Source organism: Phaseolus vulgaris, chromosome 8, assembly GCF_051622355.1.
Source record: "Phaseolus vulgaris cultivar YP4 chromosome 8, ASM5162235v1, whole genome shotgun sequence".
In the NCBI taxonomy this organism is placed as follows: domain Eukaryota; kingdom Viridiplantae; phylum Streptophyta; class Magnoliopsida; order Fabales; family Fabaceae; genus Phaseolus; species Phaseolus vulgaris.
This window is the reverse complement of record NC_143505.1, coordinates 60,889,438-60,910,640: the sequence shown is the minus strand read 5'-3', so window position 1 is coordinate 60,910,640 and position 21,203 is coordinate 60,889,438. Positions and strand designations below refer to the sequence as shown.

The window sequence follows — 21,203 nt, the reverse complement described above, 5'->3', positions numbered from 1 at the left end:
AAGTAAAATCCTGTGCAAATAAAACATAAAATCTTATGTAAGATCCTTATTCATGGTGTCATAGAGATAGAAAAAAATCTTTGTTGGATTGCAAATATTTTTGTTTGATTTGTTTTTCTTTTACAAGATTTGATATGATGATATCTGGTAGGTGTGCAGCTTGCAAGAATCAAAGAAGAAGATGCCCTTCAGATTGCATTTTCTCTCCACATTTCCCTGCTAATGATCCTCAAAGATTTGCTTCTGTTCATAAAATCTATGGTGGCAGCAATGTTGGAAAAATGCTTCAGGTATATATTTCATACTAAATTATATATATATTTATGGATTAGGATCCATTCACAAACTACATAAATCTCAAGATTTACATCATCTTGCAACCATTAATTTAATCAAATTTAGTAGTTCAGTTCACTTAAGTGAGTAGTATATTTTGTTTTTAAGATACACATCGATTAGATATTAGAGCATTTCATATAAGTGGATGTAAATTTCATATTAAAAATCGATTTTACGATATTTACTTAAAGTCTGTCTCTCCTAACAAGAATTTGTTGGTGTCAGCGCTAAAATTTTATAAAATGAATGTGATTTTAAGGTGAATTAAATTATGTTAATATTTGTGATTTGAATGTTGCAGCAAATTCCACCTTATTTACGTGAACAAACTGCAAATTCTTTGTACTTTGAAGCACAATGTAGGATTCAAGACCCAGTTTATGGATGTGTTGGGATTATCTCAAAATTATATGAAGAAATCCGTAATACAGAGACTGAACTTGCCCAGATTCAGACACAGATTACCTGTCACAAGCTTAAAGTGGTGCAGGCAAATAACAATGCTGAAACAAACATGAACTTGTTATCAACAGTTGGAACTGGAACCAATTTTCAAATACCTGCACCAAGCACCAATCCTACAGAGTTTCAATGGCCAAATCAAGTTCCTTGGTTTCATTAAAAATTCAATGTTTCAATTCATAAAGAGGGTTGCTTTACTTTTTCCTTTGATTTCATTGTTCAAAGCCTCAGTTGTTCAGGAGGTTTTCTCTCTTCTTTTTTGTGGCAAACATAAAAGAATGCCCTAAGGGCAGTGATTGGTTTTTATAGTGCTTATTATTGGATGAATTATACAATGATCCATTTTTTTATTCAAAAACTTTTCTTTTTTGAAAACATTTTATTTTAGTAATAATATATTCATCTCCTACAATGGAGAGAAAATGTCTTATTGGTTAATTTTTTTTAAAAAAATACTAAATACTTAATTTCTTATTTAAAGTAGGAAATTGACCAAAAACAAAATCATTTTGATCTCTGGATCAGGAACTAAATAATAATAACTTTAGAGGATTAAAAGAAAATTTAAAAATTTATGTATGTGTTTATTCAAGACCAACTAAATTGACTATTTTTTCTAAAAAGGACTTTGTTCATTTTTTTACAACATATTTGATAGAGAATTATTTTTTAATCCATAAAGCACAGTTTTTTTTATATGGAATGTTGTCAATTTTTTAAAGTTAATTTGAAGTTTAAGTTCTTCATCCATATAATTTTGTTGAAAAAAAAAATTGTTAGATAACATTATCTAGTATGTTATATATGCACGTTAACATATATAAGGTCTTAAATGATGTAAAATTATCATTAAGTTAATATCTCGGTTGGGCTAATTAAATTCATATTCTATAAAAAAAAATATTAAAAGTAATTAAATTTTACACTTGGTTTCCACCATATCATATTCTATGTATATAACATCAATTTAACAATCAAATAATTTAAAAAAAAAATCTGTTTTAGTATTAAGCTGAATAGCTGAGAAGGAAAGAAAGCACTAGGGCAAAACGCATGCAGCAGGTTAAAGATGTAACTCAGCTTAATTATTTTTTATTTGAAGACTTAATCAACTACACCTTTGTTAATAAGATATTTCAACTATGAATGGAGATAGGTAACCGAGTTTAACAAGAACCCTTCATCTGACTTCTTTACTATAAATACTTATAAAAAAATCTATTTTAATAAAAAAAGTGTAGGTTCAGATCCTATTAAAAATTATTAGGTTTGTGATTTTGATTTATTAAAATATATTATAATAAAAAAACTGAGGAAATTTTTTTAATTAAAATTTAAAAACATTCATATTCTCAATTTTACATAAAAAAGCAAAATCAAGATATTATAATAATATAAAATTTAATGATATATATATAAACCAAACTCTTTAAACTAGTGTCTCAAATTCTTTCTACTTCAATGTTAAATTTCAATACAATTATTTATTTGAATTCAAATCTAACCTCATTAATGTTTAACAATATATAAATAAGATTGAAATCATTGCATTTTATAACACAGATGGCATATGACTTCGGTTAAGTTACAACCAAAAGATTGAAATCATCTCATTTAATAACATGACTGACATATAACTTTGGTTATGTCACAATTAAAAGACTTTATATATATTTATAATATATATTTTTAAAATAAAGTATTTCAAATAACCCAATTTACTAACATGATACTGATCTATTATGATATTACCTCAACGAACATAAACCTGAAACGCCAATAATGCTTGTGTTTGCTGGCTTTAATCATTTTAGAGTGATGATTTTGGAACTACACCTCTTCATGATGAGACAACATGTTCATTTAAAAGAGGCCCTAAACTGTGTTCAGGTCCACAATCTCAATTTCAAGCAGAAATACGAGAAAGTGCAAAGATTAGAAAAAGTATTTTTGATGAAGAATAATATAATCTGATTCAGTGGAGTAGAAATGCAGAAAACTATGTGTTTTACTTTTCACCATACATTAATTTTATTATAAACTAACGGCTGATTTTATCATTCAACACATCATTTTTATAACTAGTAGATGTCACATAAAAGGTTTTAAAATGTAATATCAACTATTGCATTTTGATACTTTAAAAAAATTCATCTTAAATTTTATAGTATATTTGTCATAATCATACCACATTATAAACAGTTAAATTGGCAAAATTTATCAGCCGCTTTAAAGTTATGTTCTTGTGTGGGTGTGTTGATCCTGCGAAAACCTAATAGTCAAACATGAAACTCTAGGTATTTTAAGTTGAAAAGGTTTAAGTTTTGAATTCATTACTTGAGCTCACTGTATCAGTCCGTTTGCAAAAATAAATGACCTCAGAGGATTAAGCACCTGTAGCTGGTTTCTCTCCATCAATGAACAAGCCCATCGTTTTGAACCACCGCATCAGATTTCGATGTTCCTTCACATATAGCCACGCTTGAAGAAATTTAAAGAGAGACTCGTTCACTCCTCGTTCCTCAATGTAAGTGTGAAACGCATCTCTCATCTTATCATCTAGTTCCCTGTCAATTTACAGAAAGTTGGTCACAACTCAAAAAAAGTCCATAGCAGTTTCCAAGCTTGAAAACATGAGAATTGCACAGAGAAAATTAACAGGTACATGATAAAACAAAAAAGGGTACTCTAGAACAACACACAGTGATCATATGTTCCAACAAATTAAGAACTTTTTGTCCCCCAAAATGCAAAACACAATTCCGCAGTACCTTCTCCTCAGTCCTGCCTGTATTTTTCTCACTGAGAAGAAATATCAAAATGAATCACATATAACATTGACATTGACATGGACATGGACCTTAATTAAAAACTCACATCAAGCTTCAAAATGGAATGAAGGAACTCGCATGGTAGAAATGTTTTCAACAATAGTTACTAATTTTAAAAACAATAGCCAATTTGGCACAATTCTGTTGCTTCCAGCAATAGAGAAAGGGTACTGCTGAGTGGAGGCCTATTCTATTTTAAGTCCATTCCTCAAATCCAATATTCCTTACACCTTCAAAAAATAATAAAAAGCTTCTTCCTAGTATTTGCATCTTATGGCGAGTGGAACTTGATCATCTTAGATTTTAAATTCGGATTTAATTTAACTCCAAAAGTTTATTCATAGGAGGACTTCTCAATTATATATTCACTACTTTAGTCATGTCACTCATCAATGCAAGATCTGCAAAACATCCCTCACCCAGAACACTAGACATAGTGTGAAATTTACAAGACTTGATATGTTCTAGGCGATTTGATATAACAAATTGAGCTAATTAGCCCATTAAAAGCCTAATGCCATCTTCAAATTTGAATTTTTCACATGACTCAATTTCAAAAGCTACTCTCTTAAATCATACCATCATATCACACTAGCAATTGTGGAATCTCTAATAGTGTTTTTCATGTCTTTTTCTCCACCTAATAGTTTTAGGTTTACATACTCTAGGGGTTGCAATGACAATAAACCCTAGCCAATGACAATCTCCAAACCTACACAAACATAAACCCTAAACAACATTGAGAGGAAAGAAAAATGGAGAGATGAATACTGACGCGAAAACAGGGCCAGTGTATTGCGAAGGGATGAGGAGGTAGCCGGAGTCTTGGTGCTTAGGCCTCATGGAAACAGAGTGAATACCCAGAGCATCCTCGTACAAACCGCAGAGGAAAATCAACGATTCCTTCTGCGAGGGTTTGGAGACGTCGACATGGATGAAGAGCTGATCCATGGCAGAATCATCGTCCTCGGGGGCGGACAACCGCATAACGTACACGCTCACCTCTTCCTCGCCGTAGCTGCGCTTCAGAACCGGACCGTGTGAGTCCAGAGCTCCCTTCACGATGGAGAACGGCGACGGAGGACTCACTTTCTGCGAGGCACGTGCCACTGTCACGTGAGCCAATGTCTAAACCCTAAAGTAAAACCCTAACAGACAAAGAGAGTGTGAGAGAGAGAGCGTACAGGGGGCATGTTCATTTTGGAGACTTCTAGATAGTGATCCTTGAGGGAGCGGAGAAGCATCGAGTTCACGGCGGAGGAGATGCCGCCACCTTCCGACGAAAACGGCCGCCGGAGAGCACCCACGGCGCCCACCACCGCTCGCTTCCACATTTCTCTGTTTACTTTTGCTTCGATTCTATTCCCGCGCCGCCGTGTGTGTGATTGTGTTATGGCAACTCCACCCAACTCAGAACTCACTTCAAAACCATCCACAATATTATATTGTTATTTAATATTTCATTATTACATTTCAGTTAAAAAAAAGTACTAATTGTTCGGAACTAAATACTATATATTATATTAAAATGACCAATAAAAAATTAAAAATGATATGAAACATCGCTCTTGTAAAATTATAAATTAAAAATACAAAGAAATGTGTTTGAAGATGAATAATTTTGTTAGGGAAAATGAGATTTGTTATTCACAATTAATATTCTCTTTGATTTTATAAACTATTCTAACGTCCATAAAACAGTTCACAATATATGTAATCTAACATGATCAATGTATAAGTTGTCTGTCTTATAAAACATTTTTTATTTATTTTAAATTTTACATGTTTTACCGACAATTTAAATGTGTAATAAATGGTCAATGTGTCCCTATAAAATATGTTGTTTTTATCATAAATTTGCAGAAAAAAAATCCGTTTACCATCAACACGATGATAAAATGTATAAAATTCGAGAAACTTGACTGTAACTATGTGGAGAAAACATTGGATGGTAAAAATATGTGAAAATTTAAATTTTAACTAATTTGTAAAAAAAAAACTTACATAATATAATTAACGAAATAATAATAATAATTGAGTATTAAAATGTGTGGATGTGAATTGAAGGGCCATATTCTTCTAGATGTGTAGAAATTTAAATATATGCCTTGCAAGAGGAGGATCATGTTTGGCATTTATATGAGATTAAATAGTCTTCAACGCATGGAAGTATGTGCTCAATAAAAAAATCCCAAGCTCATAAACTACCACCACCAGACTTTTTTTTAATCAACTTTTTTCATAACAATCAATTTACGAATATCGTACAAGTGTCGATGTCCGATACGAGTATCATACAAGTGTTGTCCGATACGACGAGTATTATACAAGTGTTGTCGATGTCCGATACGAGTATCATACAAGTGTTGTCCGATACGACGAGTATTATACAAGTGTTGATATCCGATAGTGTGTCTGACACAGACACCATTTAAGAAAAGTGTATCAGTCTCATAGTTAAGATTATAAGCAACTTTAGCAAGGAATAGCCATGCATCACACCATTCCACTAAACAATGCCCCTCTTTGCAGCAGCACCATAACAATGACTTTTGGCCAAATACAATGCACCTCCTTTACCCGTTTTGAATCAAGCGTTTCTTCCAAAGCAATGATATTTGAATATTAGTTTTACATTTCCACAATAAAGGGAGCAATATGTAATCATGTTTCTTCTATGAAATGGGCAAGTGCAACTGAACAATTTTCCACTTGGTGAGAACCTCAAACAAGGCACAACAAAATGAAAGCCTGGTCTTTCAGAATTGTAATAAGAGATATCTTAAGATTCAAAAATCTGTCTGACCAAAGCCTCTTACTATACACAGAAGTTATCAGTACATTTTGGTGCAGCTGAAAAATGCATGTGATGAATTCTACTCTATGCGCTTCAGCCATGAAGAGACTTGCTTACTTGTGAGGCCAAGACCATTGCCTTGGCTCTCGTGCTCATCAGCATCAGTTCCCGCACCGCGCGACGCTGATGTTGCCGCGCATTTTTAGCTCTCTTCGGAGCTAATCGGTTGTCCCTTTCCACAAATGCAAGTCTGAATTTTTCTGCTACTGATAATTCAGTGGAGCTTGAAGAAGATGGAGAGATATGTTTCAAAGCAAACCCACGTAATGTCCATGTTCTGGGATCAATATCCTTGACAACTTCATCATCCAATATGATATTTTGCCATGCTTCCCCAGGAACTTCAGTTCCCATGAACCCAAAGGGTGATGACTTAGGATTTACAACAACACGTGGGCACTCAGTAGAAAAGTCCTCTAAAGAAATTTTATCAATGTTTGGCTGCATATCAAATAAAATAAGAAATCTCAGGCAGGAAAAAACATAGCAACTTTGATTTGCCATATGCAATGAGAATCAAAGTAGCCTTATCCATCACACTGAGTAAGAAAAACAAGATTTTTTGGATTTCAGAAAGGGGAAAAAACCACATTCAGTTACCAAAATTATAATCCAGGCAGAAGTTTGAAGGTCATACCCATACGAGCCACCTGAGTGATTGTGCACCATTAGCAATTTCTTTTGTATCCAGCTCCTCCCAAGAATCCTCCTCCACATAATCATCAAACCTTGGTTTAAATATACCCAAGCATCTCCGTGCAGTGTTGTCACTCCTTGAACACCCTCTGCAATATTAATAATGATTCATGGCCTCTGTAATCCTACTCCACACATTCTTGTATCCAATGTGATTATAATTTATGATTATATGAAAATCATTATGCAACAAGTGCCATCATGAAAGAAAGAAAAAGCACCCTAAACGATTTTAAAACTACATATTTTTTACCTTGTTAAGTTAATTTATTTTCTATAATAAAAGATGAAAACAACTAGAATAACTTTAACTTTCCCAATACCTACAAATCCCAATATTCAAATAACATTTCCTTCATGAAAATAGACCAACATTAAAGCCAAATTTTGGCTTTATAAAATATTAAGTAAATATGCTTTGTTCATCTTTATACGCGAACTCAATCTACAGATCCTAACTACAAAAGTATAACAAGAACATGGTACCTAAAAGCCCCATTGAAGCAAATTTTTCGGATTGTCTTTAATGAGAAACGAAATGCTTGAAACAACATTGAAGAAATTGCATTAACAAAGAAACAATACTTAAAATGGACAACACAAGATATGTACCCGCATCTCAATGTCTCCAACAAATGGCAGTGCTTCACAAGCTCAGATATACCATTAGCAGTAATTTTGGTGCATCGGCTGCAAATAGTCTCAATATATCAAGTGATTCTGAAAGAGAGAGAAGTATAATATAAAAAAACACAACGAAACCTCAAATGTTTTTTTAGCATGCTAGACATCAATAATGCGACATTCTAATTTCAAGGAAAGTTGTCAATGGACCAAATAAAGACAAATATAATTAATAATCATCACATCCAGTAGAGTAAAACCATGAAATACATTTAAATTTACAATGAAAGAGGAAGGTCTAAGCAGCAAAGTCAATCAGTAGTAATCACCAACTTCTAATCAACTCATGATATAGTTCAAACAGCAAACTATTTTCTCAAAAGTGTGCCTGTCAGCTGGTCCATTGCATGGGACATATCACATGTTCTTGGAGCATCAAATTAGCTTAAGAGTTAAGACTAGAAGCTAGAGCATATTCCATGAAAGTCTCATGAATTTGGAATATACATGAAACGACTAAATATTATGAAAATTAATGTTTTTTTCTAGCACATGTTAGAAATGGTTATAATTCTATACCTTATATCCAGAGCTTTAATGAATCTACATACTTCAGCTGCTTTTATCAAGCCAGAATCAGAGACATCTGAGCCAGAGACATCAAGGATTTCCCAGGAAGTATCAGCTAATGCGATCAGGACATCATCATTCAGCAATTTTCTTCTTCTAGCAATAGCTGCCACCGCTATCTGTCATTAAGTGTAAATAAATTATTTATTGGTATGTATGTATAATGTACACCATCCATGATAAAAAAAATTGTTATTTTTATGTGGAATACACAACATAATCAAAGATTTGTACACATTTGCATTGAGCACACCATAACTTTACACATGTATGAGCATTAGGATAAAAATGACCTATTAAAAGATTTGAAGAAAAAGATTCATTTTCCAGTAACCCACCTTTATGTCAGCTGGCAAGTTGACAGCAATCTCACTCAAATCCACAATGATATCTTCCAAATGCCTTCCAATAACTCCAACGCAAAGGCTGACTAAACTCGGAGGCTTTGTCTTCTTAGATAGAAATCCTGACCAAAATTTCTCAAAAACTTTGTCAACTCCTTTTTCTGTGGCATATGCTTATGCAAAAAAGAATCGATGCAGACCACCAAGACTTAAACTCTCAAGTCCTCATTCAAAAAACCTAAACCTCTCCCAGCTAACACCCACCTAGTGTCTCTCTCAAAGAAAACATGCTTTAATCATTCTAGTCAAATGCAAAGCTCAAACTGAGCTTCCATACTTCGGCATAATCATACAAACACAGAGTCAAAGATCAAAACCTAATTAAACAATGTGCACTTGCCACAAAAACAGGTAACATCGTCTAAACAGAAATCAATCACAATAAAACACCCAAATGCTTTGAACTTTCTACTTAAAATTATCCCAGAAACAAAGAACCACGGTCTTTGAAATTCAATTGAACCCCAAAACAGAGCAAGTGCAAGAATGATCATGGGGCTCTGAAAGGTGAAAGCTTGAACAAAACCTAAACATAAACATAACACCCCATTTCATAGAAAAGCTTATTGAAGTTTGAGAAAATACCGGGAAATTGAGGGTGGGCGATTGCGATGGAGGACTTGGATTTGACGTTGGATGGGAGATTCAAATCGAGGTTCTGCAAAGAGGTCGCTAATGCTTTGGCACCTTCACCTTTATCCATCCAAAATCAAAATGGAAAAGCTATGAAACGCAAACGTGCGCTTACAACAACACCCTCAATTCCGAAGAACCAAATCTGATGATGTTTTTAACTCCTAATTACTTCTTCTGTGTTCTAAATAAACCAAACCGACTTAACTTTAACTTACGATCCTCTTTTGAAAAAAAAAATATTAATTCAATTGTAAAAATAATATTTCATTTTAATATATTCTTACTTATTATTTTAAAAATTATGTGTACATGATAAATATTTTTCCATGTAATTAATAAGCATAAAAATTAAGTTCGAATTAACTTTTTCGAATTCAATTTTACTTTTTTATATGCTGTATATGTTTGTTTTTATAGTTTGAGAATACTTTCTATACTTCATGTTAAAGTGTAAATTTTAGTATTTATAACCGCCACTAAATGTTAACTAATATTTAACAACTAAAATGTTTCTTTTTCAAATTAAAGATGAAAATATGATAAAAAAAATTGAAGATTGAAAGTGAATTTGAAAGATTTTAATGAGACCGAAAATATACTTTATTTTTGTTGTTACATTTTCAAGAAGAAAAAATGTTTTATTTACCAAAAGAAATAATAAATAAATGAAAGATATAAGTAATCAAAATAAATAAATAGACATGTTTAATATTTTAAGTAAATTAAAAATATTTGGTTGTTCTTTTTGTAAATAAAACTGGATGGAGAAATTCTTGCGTGATCCAAATATCAAGATAAGAAAAATTAGTACAATATTTTTTTTTAACAAATTAATATATTTAAATGATTTTAATAAAAACTATCACTTTCTAAGTTTTTTTTTAATTTCATATAAAAAAGCCCTCATAATTACATTATAATTACATATGAACTTCATAACTACATGTTAACAACAGAATACTTTGAACAAATTTTGATTATTGAGGAAGAATGTTAATGTTTATGTTTTTTAATAAATTTTAAAATCGATTAATAATAAAGTTTAATAATTTTTATAGTATTATTCATACTTCTATAAATTATCATAAAATTTCAATAAATTATTAAAAACCACAATCAACTATCAAAAGTTAAAAAATAATTTTATTTTCACCAATTCATAAGTTAAAAAATCATTATAGATTCATCAATTCATAAGTTGAAAAAATGCATTTTAAATCTACCAATTCATAAGTCAAAAAATACATTATGAATTCACTAATTCATCTCGAATTTGTTAATCCATAAGTAAAAAAAATGTATTCTTGGTCAATCAATCCATAGATCTCATGGAACCCAATTTTCGAAAATCTATAAATCCCATACCTTTTCAAATAAAAATGATAAAGCTAATTTTGGTATTCTAAAAAATGTAGGGCTGCAAAAAGAAATGTAGGGGGTGCTGGAAGAAATACATTAACACGTAATATTAGGAGTAGGGCCAGTGATATCATGATGCAGACTATTTCTTCCTGCACCTCCATACCTTCTTCTCTCATCTCCATAAGTTTTCAAATTTTCAAAAATACCCCTTTATAATATTCTGGATTATGTAATCCGGAAATCATTTTTCAAATTTGTAATTATCTACCGGATTACATAATCCGGAAGCCATAGGATTACATAATCTGGAAGTCTTATTTAACTTCCAGATTATGTAATCCGGAAGTCTTTTTTCAAATGAGTTTCCGAATTACATAATTCAGAAACTACTCTATGGAGTGACACAAGAAGGACAAAAATATATTTTCATGTTGTGTATGGAGGTGAAAGAAGAAGTTATGGTCGTGCAGAAAGAAATAGTCCATGATGCATTAAGGATAAACTAAGTGGCCCATTATTCATCCACTTCTTCAATTAGAGTTGTAAAATGAATAAAAGTCTTTTTTTTTTTTTTTGAATTATCATTGTAATCTTTAAATGTTTTGATAATCTTAATAAATTGTAACTTCTTTTTACTGATTTTACCTTATATATACAATCAAATACAACCAATTTTTTTTCATTCAGTTATGTGAATAAGTAAGACAATGTCAAGATTGAGTTGTAGTTATTGTGATAAAAAAAATTACAAATATTGTTGTGAGTAACTATAACATTATAAAAATTATTTACAAAAAAGTATATTTTTACAAATTTTTAGTACACATTGTTTATAATTTTAATAATTTTTTATTTGAATAATGATTATAATTATTAATTTTTTAATTATAAATGTTCTCATATAGAAAGGGACTGAGACAATTATTACCTCATTTTTCGGTTGGTCGTTCAGTGTCTTTCATTATTCACTTCACTAATTGATTGTTTCTCCTTAAATCACTCTCACCACTTCTCATTCACTTGCCTCCCCTTTTTTGCAAGCTCTTGGTCGAAATGATACTTACAAAAAGTATTCTGACGCTCAAGTAATTTTTTGGTATTCGAATATACAATAATAACATATATTTTCTCGAAACTTGTAATTATTTATGCAATTATCACGAGTCCAATATTATTGAATTGAATTAGTGTTTGAATCATAATTAAAAATATATTACTCAGTAATTAATCACTATTTGTTAGTCTTATATTAAATTTAATGGAATTAGTTATGTGGATCCAAAGAATTAAATACTGAAACATATATAATAAATAATTTGTATCATCATAAAAAATGGAGATGGAGACATCGCTTAGCTGTTGTGTTTCCACAATAAGTTTAATTTGTCGTGCTATGTTTAATTAATTTCTTTATTTAAATAGTACATTTTGAAATTATTATAGTATTTTATTGAAATATTTACGTAAGGTTTCATATTTAGAAAACAAAATGTAAATTAATATTCAATTTCTATGCAAAATTTCATCGTTCTCAGTTTTCTGTTCCACCCACTCCTTTCTTCTGTTCCTCTCATTCCAACTTTGACTTCTCTTTCCAATCAGTACATAATTATATGTTTGACTCGATGATTATAAATTTCATTTTATTTTTCTTCCTTTGTAAAATTAATTTTAATTAAAAATAAGATTATAGGAAAGCAATCAATATTCAACTATATATATATATAAAAGTAAATTTATTATGATAAATTATTTATCAAACATCGTTAATAGATAAATAGTTTTTAAATTGATATTTAATTAGTTATCAATTTTTTTTACTAAATTTAAAATATAAATAATTAGTAGTTAAAATTTGATAATTATTTAAATATTAATTTAAAAATTAATAATTTTTTTAGTTTTTAAAATTATCTTTAAGTTAGTCTCTACAATAATTATTTATTTTTAAGTTTAATGATTTTTTCGTACTGACCGTGTTAGTATATTTATTTTTTGTAATAATTAATACTAAAATCACATTTAAAAATCATTTTTAAAAATATTTTCAGTGATGAAATATAAGTCAAAACTCATAAATTATATTAAAACATCAAACAGTAATTGGTACCTAACCTAACATGCAATTGTCGTAACTCTCATAAAAGAAGATAGGTTTTTTTGTCCAGTGTCCACGTGGAAAGTGTGCCTGTTTTTTTTAATTGTAAAACAATTTAATGAAATTGTTGGTGTGACTTCTAGATTTATTAATATTAGAGGAAATTATGTGTGGATTTGCAATTTTTATATATTAAATTATGATTTCAAAAGATAAAATATAAATAATTTTATAAGAATAAAATTGAAAAGTTATATAATTATTTTTTATTGAAGTATTATACAGGTACTTTTAATTATGGTTACTTGTTCTATAAATAATAGTTATCTATATTAGTTTTTTCAATCTGCTACAACATGTATTGTAGATTAATTTATTATATATGTATCGGTCGGATCTGTATGATTGGGAGGAGATTAAACTCTCAATTAAGGTCGATCGAACTTCACATTCAAAAAGGATTATCGAGATTATTTAATGATCAATCACTAAGTAATACATTTTTAATCATAATTTAAATTCTTAATCAGGTTCAATAACAAAAGATTCATGATAATCATATAAATAGGCACAAATTCCAAAAATCAAGTATGTCATTATTCAGTACTAAGAATATTGAGGGTCGAACACCGAAATTTTACCTGAGTGTCGGAGTATCTTTTGTAGGTATCATCTGAGTTCGGAATTCATGAAGACGAGAAGCAAAAAGACTAAATGAGTATGAGGATATCATTTAGGTAGAAGGAAGGAAAGGTAAACCAACCGACCGAGAAGGAAGACAATCGTTCTCTTGATTTCAATCCCGTTCGAGAACAATATCTAAATAAAATTGGTGAATGCATCCATGTCCATTTTCTTTTCATTATAATAAAAAATAAAAATATTTTTTTAAAATAAAAAAAAATATTATTAAAGATGTGTTTGTAATTGTGATCTTTTCATCTTAACACTGCACCTCGTGAAATTTAAGCTAATTCCTAATTCCATTATTGTGTTTATGTTTTATACTCTATTATTTTTTATATTCATTTGGTTTATGTTAGAATTTCTTTTTCAATTCCTTTGTAGATCAACCCTTAACCAAGTTCATGTTCTCTGGTGGTTGTCCTTTTATGGATTGTTTTTTTGGTGGACTTTCAGAAGGAAAATGATACCCTGGTTCGAAATTTTTGTCGATAAATAATTTATTTTGAAATTCAGTTTGTGAAAACATAATGGAAGATATGATGTATTCGTATTCTAGGTTATGAGTGGTGAGATAAATGGGTCAATAATAGAGTTATATTTTAATGTGTTAAACATATATGTTGGAGATCCCACATCGACTAGAGATTAGAGTCTTTCATAGTATATAAGTGGGTGCAAATCTCACCCCATTTAGCCGGTTTTATGGGGTTGAGTTAGGCTTAAAGTTCACTTCGTAATATGGTATCAGAGCCATTTCGAGCCTATCCTAGCGAGTATTTGTTGGGTCTATCGTGCCACCCGTTATCGGGCCACTATCGAACCACCAGTATATAAATGAGTGCAAACATCACCCCATTGAGGTTTAGGGTTTATGGGGTTGAGTTAGACTTAAAGTTCACCTCATAATAATTACATAATTAATATTAGAGCAATTTATCATAATTTATTATTGAGATAGAGTCGTAGAAAACTATAAAAAAAAGTAATTAATGTTCGAGTACATAAGTAAAAAGTAAATTTTTTATAATAAATTATTTGTGTAACATTCGTTAATATTAATATAACCGTGTTAAGATATTTTTGTTAATAATCAATAAAAATTGAAATCTTTGAGTGATGAAATATAAGTTTAAACTCATAAATTATATTAAAATATCAAACACAGTAAGTGTGATTTTTACCTTAAACCTAACATGCAAATGCTTGTCGTACGTAACTCTCACAAAAGAAGATAGGTTTTTGTCCACTGTCTCCTCTACTCAAGCGTGGAATGTGTGCCTGTTTTTTTATTTTCACGTGTAAAACAGTTTAAAGAAAAAGTTATTGTTGGTGTGACTTCTAAATTATTGGTATTAGAGGAAATTTTAGATATTAAATTATGATTTCAAAAAATAAAATATAAATAATTCTATAAGGATCAAATTTTAAAAAAATATATAATTATTTTTTATACAGGTACTTTTAATTATGGTCATGTGTTCTATCAAATAACGAGAGCATATATATATAGAAAACTGTATTCCTTTTAAAGAATGGTACTGAAAAAGAAATCATCTTATAATTTATTATTTTAAATTATTCCCAAATTATGTTTTTTTTTCTTTTGAATTTGTCACATTAATCACAATTGAAACTCAAGAAACACTTTTAAAATACAATAAATATTTTAGGTGTTTTAGGCTTTAGTCACACTTAAACCTTACATAATTGGTGTATAGTTATGGACAAAATTGGGTGTCCCTTCATACAATGGGTAGCAGCGCACTCACCCAACTTTACTTGTGTGGCTGTGACCAAAAATAATAATTATATTCCAGTTATAAAAAAATTATTAACATTTTAAACTAAAAGAAATATATATATATATATATATAATTTAACAATTTTAAAAGTTATATATAACTCTTATTGAATAAATTTAGAAATAAATATATATAATAAAAAGTATAACTGTAATTAAATAATATAAAACAATATTAAAATAATAATAATAATAAAAGTTATAATATAAGTGTATTAAAATATATGAGTTGTTATGTATTATTATGTGAGAAAAACTAAAATTAAAGTTTTTCCTCGAATAAAACAGTTAAATGGTGCAATGGCTGACATTAAATAGTGATATCTTTGGCACCTACATAAATAAATTAATTAATATTTAAAATATTATTATATCATGTAATGTTTTCTAGTGTATTGATTTTACTTTTTGGTATAAATACTCAATTGGTCTATAAATAGGCACTGGCATCCACTTCAATACGTGACACAAATAATAATTGTTTTTCTTTTTTACAATGCCTGGAACCATTCTCTTCAACGTCAGCGCCAGCTTCGGGCTTCGCTTCCCACGCCAGGCCCGTTCCCCCTTGCCCGTAAAGCCCACGCCCCTCACAATACCCACTCCCCAACCTCACTGGGCCTCCTTGCAGGCCGACATTGAAGCCTACCTCAAACGAACCATTCCCCTCAAAGAGCCGCTCGAGGTTTACGAGCCCATGCACCGTCTCGCCTTCGCGGCCCCACGGAGCGCCGCCCCCGCCCTGTGCCTCGCAGCCTGCGAGCTCGTAGGCGGGCAGCGCCGCCACGCCATGGACGCTGCGGCGGCGCTGTTACTGAACCTGGCCAATGCGCACGCGCACGAGGAGATTGGTCAGGGCGAGGGGTCCAACGTGGCGCTTCTGACCGGAGACGGGATTGTTCCGTTTGGGTTTGAGTTGTTGGCGAGGGGAGCCGGGCCGGGCAGTGGAAGCCCGGAGCGCGTGATGCGCGTGATAATTGAGATATCACGTGCGGTTGGGTCGGGAGGGCTGATAGACTCGCTGCAGATGAAGAAAAGCGTTGAGGGGGAGGGGGAGAGCGTGAAGCGCGTGGTGGAGAAAGGGGAGGGTGGGTTGCATGCATGTGGCGCCGCCTGTGGTGCGGTGGTGGGCGGTGGGAGTGAGGAGGAGATTGAGCGGCTGAGAAGGTTTGGGTTTCATGTGGGGATGATGAGGGGAATGGCGCAGAGGGCTTTGAACAAGGAAGATGTTGAAGAACACAGAAATCTGGCACTGAAGGAGTTGCATCTTTTCAAGAACACAGATCTTAGCATCATCTCCACTTTTCTTAATTTCTACTAGCTTTTACAAATATAGAAAACTTACATTTTTTTTTTATAATATAACATTATAATTCTCGATATTATTATTTTAATATATTTTTATATTATTTAATTCTAAATTTTGTTAAACTATCATTTTCTTATGAAAAATTATAGTTTTACCATTTTGAGTTGTATATAACTATGAGTTTAAAAATAAATATAAAAAATTATGTAATATAAAAAATATTAAAATAATAATATTAAGAGTTATAATAAGTTTTGTATATTTGAGGACCAAACTTTTGTTTCAATAAATTTAAAGTATAAACGTATTCAGATATATGAACAAATAATGTCATGGCCCATGAGGACTTTTCATGAATTGATCAAGAGAAGGAGCAGAGGCACAAAAGGAATGGCTTTGAAGCATGTGACAGATTAGAGTGGAATTTCATTGAGAAAGCTCTACTACCATATAGATCATCTAAATGGCCTAAAAGAAAACCAATCAACTTCAAATTATATCAGTTTATCACACCAAAAATTCAGCCAGATGATATTTCATGAGCTCTGTATCTCTAACATAACTTCACTGTTCACACCACAAGCTGAGTGATCATAATTCTGTATAGATAAGTTTTAAACCCGAATGTGAAAAAGGGGAGGGTGGGTTGATTTCCTTTATCCTTCTTTTTCCTCTATCTTTTGCGTCAAACCGAATGCTCATGTGATCGTCAGTGTAGTTTTGGTTACTCAGTTCTTCAATTTGTCTATGTTTTTGGCTGTCTTTTGATTAAGCTTTCAGTGAACCGATTTGGTCGGATTGACGAGATTAGGTGATGTATGACTATTTTCGGCATCAGGTTTTTAATACCCATGCATACTTTTCTAAACCTGTCCATAAATGCCTGCAATGATTCCTTCTTTTCTTGCTGCACATTAAGGAGAGACATGGATAAGGTATGATGCGGTCGACTTGTTGCATAATGCGTGATGAACTTTGTTGTTAAGAGTTTAAAGCTTTCCACGGAGTTAGGAAGAAGTTGGGTGAACTAGCCGAGTGGTCCCTCTTGGAGAGAGGTGGTAGCCTTATTGGTTGTGTAAATGGTCATCTGTGTCTTGAAGACATTTAAGTGCTTGTTCGGATCGGTGGAGTCATTGTAGAGTTTAATGGTCCGTCCTTCCACTTGGGAGGAAGTTACGCGTCGATTATCTCATTTGTAAATGGATGTCCTCTCGGATCTTCCTTATCGTCTAATAGAAGGGTGTTCTCGAACTTTGGTGAGTCTAATGAGTTTGATGAGTATGGGTTTGAGATTGTTCTTCCCGCTCATGCCCATCAAGTCGTTGCTTTAAGTCTTTATTCTGCTCCTTAAGAAGGAGCCCCTCCTCCTCGTTCCGACACCGCTCCTCTTCATTTCGTAGTTGGTCTGCAATGCCTTTCTGTTATAACTCCTCCATTTGTGCTTGGAGGGTCTGGATCAAAGCGAATTGTTCGTTCGCCATTCGATTGTTGTTAGTATTATTCCTTGTAGACACCATTGTTTGTTGATATTGATCCGTTGCTGAAATTGAATACTACCTTGGTCCCATGGTTGGTGACAACTGTACCTGTATAGGCAAATTGGTCTAGATAGTACCTATGACTTGGCATACAATTGTTGATGTGTCGGTAACCCTCGCTTCGCTTCCTTCTAGGTTCCTTCCTCAATGCTCACGTTCGGTTGGAGGTGACCTGTAAAAGGCACTCTGACGCTCAAGTAAGTATTCTTGTCAATAGTGTATTCTAGTAAATGGTAAAAAACGTACCTTACTTCTCCCAAGAGAGAGCTTTATTTATACAATTGGTTTATGGGTCTTGGCCCTGATGGACCATACATTAGTTATTATTTGACACGCGTTGTGATCCCTTGTTACTAGGGATGTGCCTCTTTCAATTAATCTGTTTTAGCTGATTTGTCAGAGATATTCCCACATATTTCGGGATACAAATTGACTCATTCAACACCGTTGTAATTGTTGTTACCGTTTATTTATTGCATGCCTCGAGGTGTTGTTTGACTCGAGCGGTCGGTCACCGAGGTCGAGACTAGCTCGTTCGATACCGACCGATACACTTTCCCCAAGCTCGAAGAAATTATTTTCTAAAATTGATTTTATGTTTCATGTAGTTACAGAGAAAAGAAAGCAGTCAATTCTCTTTTGTGTCTTGTAGGTGTTGGAATCAATTCTTATTCACATCTTAGTGAATGCATGGTTTTATATGATGAAAATCAATTTTATAGTTGGTTGTATAGGGTGAAAATCGAATTTATAATATTATGTTGTCTCCATCTTCATCTATATAAGCTTTATAAACAATCACCTCTAGATTTGTAAAGTTGACCCAACCAACACCTCCACTTTCACTCCCTGCCTTCTCCGCATTCACATTCATTATCATCTCTGCATATCAAATTAACAATGACACATTCAAACCACAAACAATACAACAAAAAGAACAATTGATATTGAGAATTGAAGTAGTAATAATTATTATAACACATCCTCACACATTCTCTCTAATCCTCACAAATCCACTTCCTCTTCTCCTCACAAATCCTCTATTCAATCCAAACACAACATTAGAATCAAATTTTCAAGTATTGATCAAGGTTTTGGAATAGTTTGCACCCTATGTAGCACAAACACTAACATGAACACAAAAACTAATACGACACGGACACAGACACAAAGATACATATAATTTCTAAAATGTAGGACATTGAGACACAAATCTATATATTATATAATTATGAATTATATAAATTGATAATAAAGATTTATGTGCACAAATATGTTTTATATTTTTTTAAAAGATGTTTCTCATGGCTGGTTCAAAAAGATTTGTTCTTTATTTTTGTAATCATAATAAAAAATTTATACAATAAGTTTAAGTTTTAGAAAATTAATGTATTTCTTCTTTTTAAAATCATGTTAGAACCGAACTAGAGTTTTCAGAAATCAAACAAATATTTTTTAAATTAGACACTTCACCTATACATATCCTAAAAAATCGTACAAGTGTCAGGATTTGATATGTGTGTCTCACATATACACACTATTTAAGAGACATGTCGGAGCCTCATAGGTGATGATACTTGACACTAAAGAGTAATAAACGTACACTTTACAAATAAATAAATTAATATTTTAACTATATTTAATTTATTTTTAATTAAAAATATTATCATATTATTATAATGTTCTGTGAACTATGTATATTTGAGTTTTTGGGGTCAAAGTAACTAGAATAAAAGTTTTCCCTGACATAAAAGAGTTAGCATACTGAAATTGACAAAAGTGCAATGGCAGACATTAAAATCAGAAACAACTAAGCCTCCTCAACTGAACTCATGAATCCATTTGGTCCATAAATAGGCACTGCCATCCGCTTCAATACGTCACACATATAATTATTGTTCATTTTAAAATGCCTGGAACCATCTTTCTCAACGTCAATGCCAGCTTCGGGCTTCGCTTCCCACGCCAGGCCCGTTCCGCATTGCCCGTCAGGCCCACGCCCCTCACAATACCCACTCCCCAACTCCACTGGGCCTCCTTGCAGGCCGAAATTGAAGCCTACCTCAAACAAACCATTCCCCTCAAAGAGCCGCTCGAGGTTTACGAGCCCATGCACCGCCTCGTCTTCGCCGCTCCCCGGACCGCCGCCCCCGCCCTGTGCCTCGCAGCCTGCGAGCTCGTAGGCGGGCAGCGCCGCCAAGCCATGGACGCTGCGGCGGCGCTGCTACTGAACCTGGCTAATGCGCACGCGCACGAGGAGATTGGTCAGGGCGAGGGGTCCAACGTGGCGCTTCTGACCGGGGACGGGATTGTTCCGTTTGGGTTTGAGTTGTTGGCGAGGGGAGCCGGGCCGGGCAGTGGAAGCCCGGAGCGCGTGATGCGCGTGATAATTGAGATATCACGTGCGGTTGGGTCGGGAGGGCTGATAGATTCGCTGCACATGAAGAAAACTGTTGAGGGGGAGGTGGAGAGCGTGAAGCGCGTGGTGGAGAAAGGGGAGGGTGGGTTGCATGCATGTGGCGCCGCCTGTGGTGCGGTGGTGGGCGGTGGGAGTGAGGAGGAGATTGAACGGCTGAGAAGGTTTGGGTTTCATATGGGGATGATGAGGGGAATGGCCCAGAGGGCTTTGAGCAAGGAAGATGTTGAAGAACACAGAAATCTGGCACTGAAGGAGTTGCACCTTTTCAAGGACACAGATCTTGGCATCATCTCCACTTTTCTTAATTTCTACTAGCTTCTTACAATATATCATGAGACACAAAGAAAGAACACAAAAATGGTGTCAGATTTATATTGCAAAAGAATTATAAAAGAGATTCTTACATCCAACCACAATAAAAAGAGATTCTCTACGAAATAGATTGATACAGATGGTAATCAAATTTATCTCAAAAAAATTGTTTACACTATAAATTAATTTTAGCATAAA

At 32.8% G+C, this 21,203-nt stretch overlaps 4 protein-coding genes and 1 long non-coding RNA gene across 6 annotated transcripts; 2 read left to right on the top strand and 3 right to left on the bottom strand.

Annotated features, from left to right (window-relative positions):
- On the bottom strand, nucleotides 1-940 carry LOC150025698 (uncharacterized). The gene is made up of 2 exons (XR_016514855.1): nucleotides 805-940; nucleotides 1-256 (listed from the first exon to the last, which is right to left on the bottom strand). It is a non-coding gene; the product is annotated as an uncharacterized LOC150025698 (long non-coding RNA).
- A 1,991-nt stretch (nucleotides 941-2,931) lies between these two features.
- LOC137824135 (Mitochondrial glycoprotein family protein) lies at nucleotides 2,932-5,068 on the bottom strand. Its single transcript, XM_068629596.2, has 3 exons — nucleotides 4,817-5,068; nucleotides 4,408-4,724; nucleotides 2,932-3,368 (listed from the first exon to the last, which is right to left on the bottom strand). Exons 1-3 carry the CDS (start codon nucleotides 4,964-4,966, stop codon nucleotides 3,188-3,190), a joined length of 648 nt encoding a protein of 215 aa, XP_068485697.1. The 5' UTR covers nucleotides 4,967-5,068; the 3' UTR covers nucleotides 2,932-3,187.
- Nucleotides 5,069-6,229: 1,161 nt separating this feature from the next.
- LOC137824134 (RNI-like superfamily protein) lies at nucleotides 6,230-9,681 on the bottom strand. Of its 2 annotated transcripts, none has more exons than XR_016514854.1 (6): nucleotides 9,429-9,676; nucleotides 8,778-8,905; nucleotides 8,389-8,558; nucleotides 7,798-7,905; nucleotides 7,127-7,274; nucleotides 6,230-6,930 (listed from the first exon to the last, which is right to left on the bottom strand). XR_016514854.1 is itself a non-coding variant. In XM_068629595.2 (6 exons), exons 1-6 carry the CDS (start codon nucleotides 9,544-9,546, stop codon nucleotides 6,523-6,525), a joined length of 1,050 nt encoding a protein of 349 aa, XP_068485696.1. In that variant the 5' UTR covers nucleotides 9,547-9,681; the 3' UTR covers nucleotides 6,230-6,522. The 2 variants fall into 2 exon arrangements, 1 of the variants encoding a protein (XP_068485696.1); XM_068629595.2 differs by having other exon boundaries at nucleotides 7,798-7,875; nucleotides 9,429-9,681.
- Nucleotides 9,682-15,883: 6,202 nt separating this feature from the next.
- On the top strand, nucleotides 15,884-16,805 carry LOC137826344 (heterodimeric geranylgeranyl pyrophosphate synthase small subunit 2, chloroplastic). The gene has a single exon (XM_068632278.2). It carries the CDS (start codon nucleotides 15,924-15,926, stop codon nucleotides 16,746-16,748), a length of 825 nt encoding a protein of 274 aa, XP_068488379.1. The 5' UTR covers nucleotides 15,884-15,923; the 3' UTR covers nucleotides 16,749-16,805.
- Nucleotides 16,806-20,069: 3,264 nt separating this feature from the next.
- Nucleotides 20,070-21,028, top strand: LOC137827058 (heterodimeric geranylgeranyl pyrophosphate synthase small subunit 2, chloroplastic). Its single transcript, XM_068633267.2, has one exon. The coding sequence runs from the start codon at nucleotides 20,184-20,186 to the stop codon at nucleotides 21,006-21,008; it is 825 nt and encodes a 274-aa protein (XP_068489368.2). The 5' UTR covers nucleotides 20,070-20,183; the 3' UTR covers nucleotides 21,009-21,028.
- The last annotated feature ends 175 nt before the right edge of the window (nucleotides 21,029-21,203 follow it).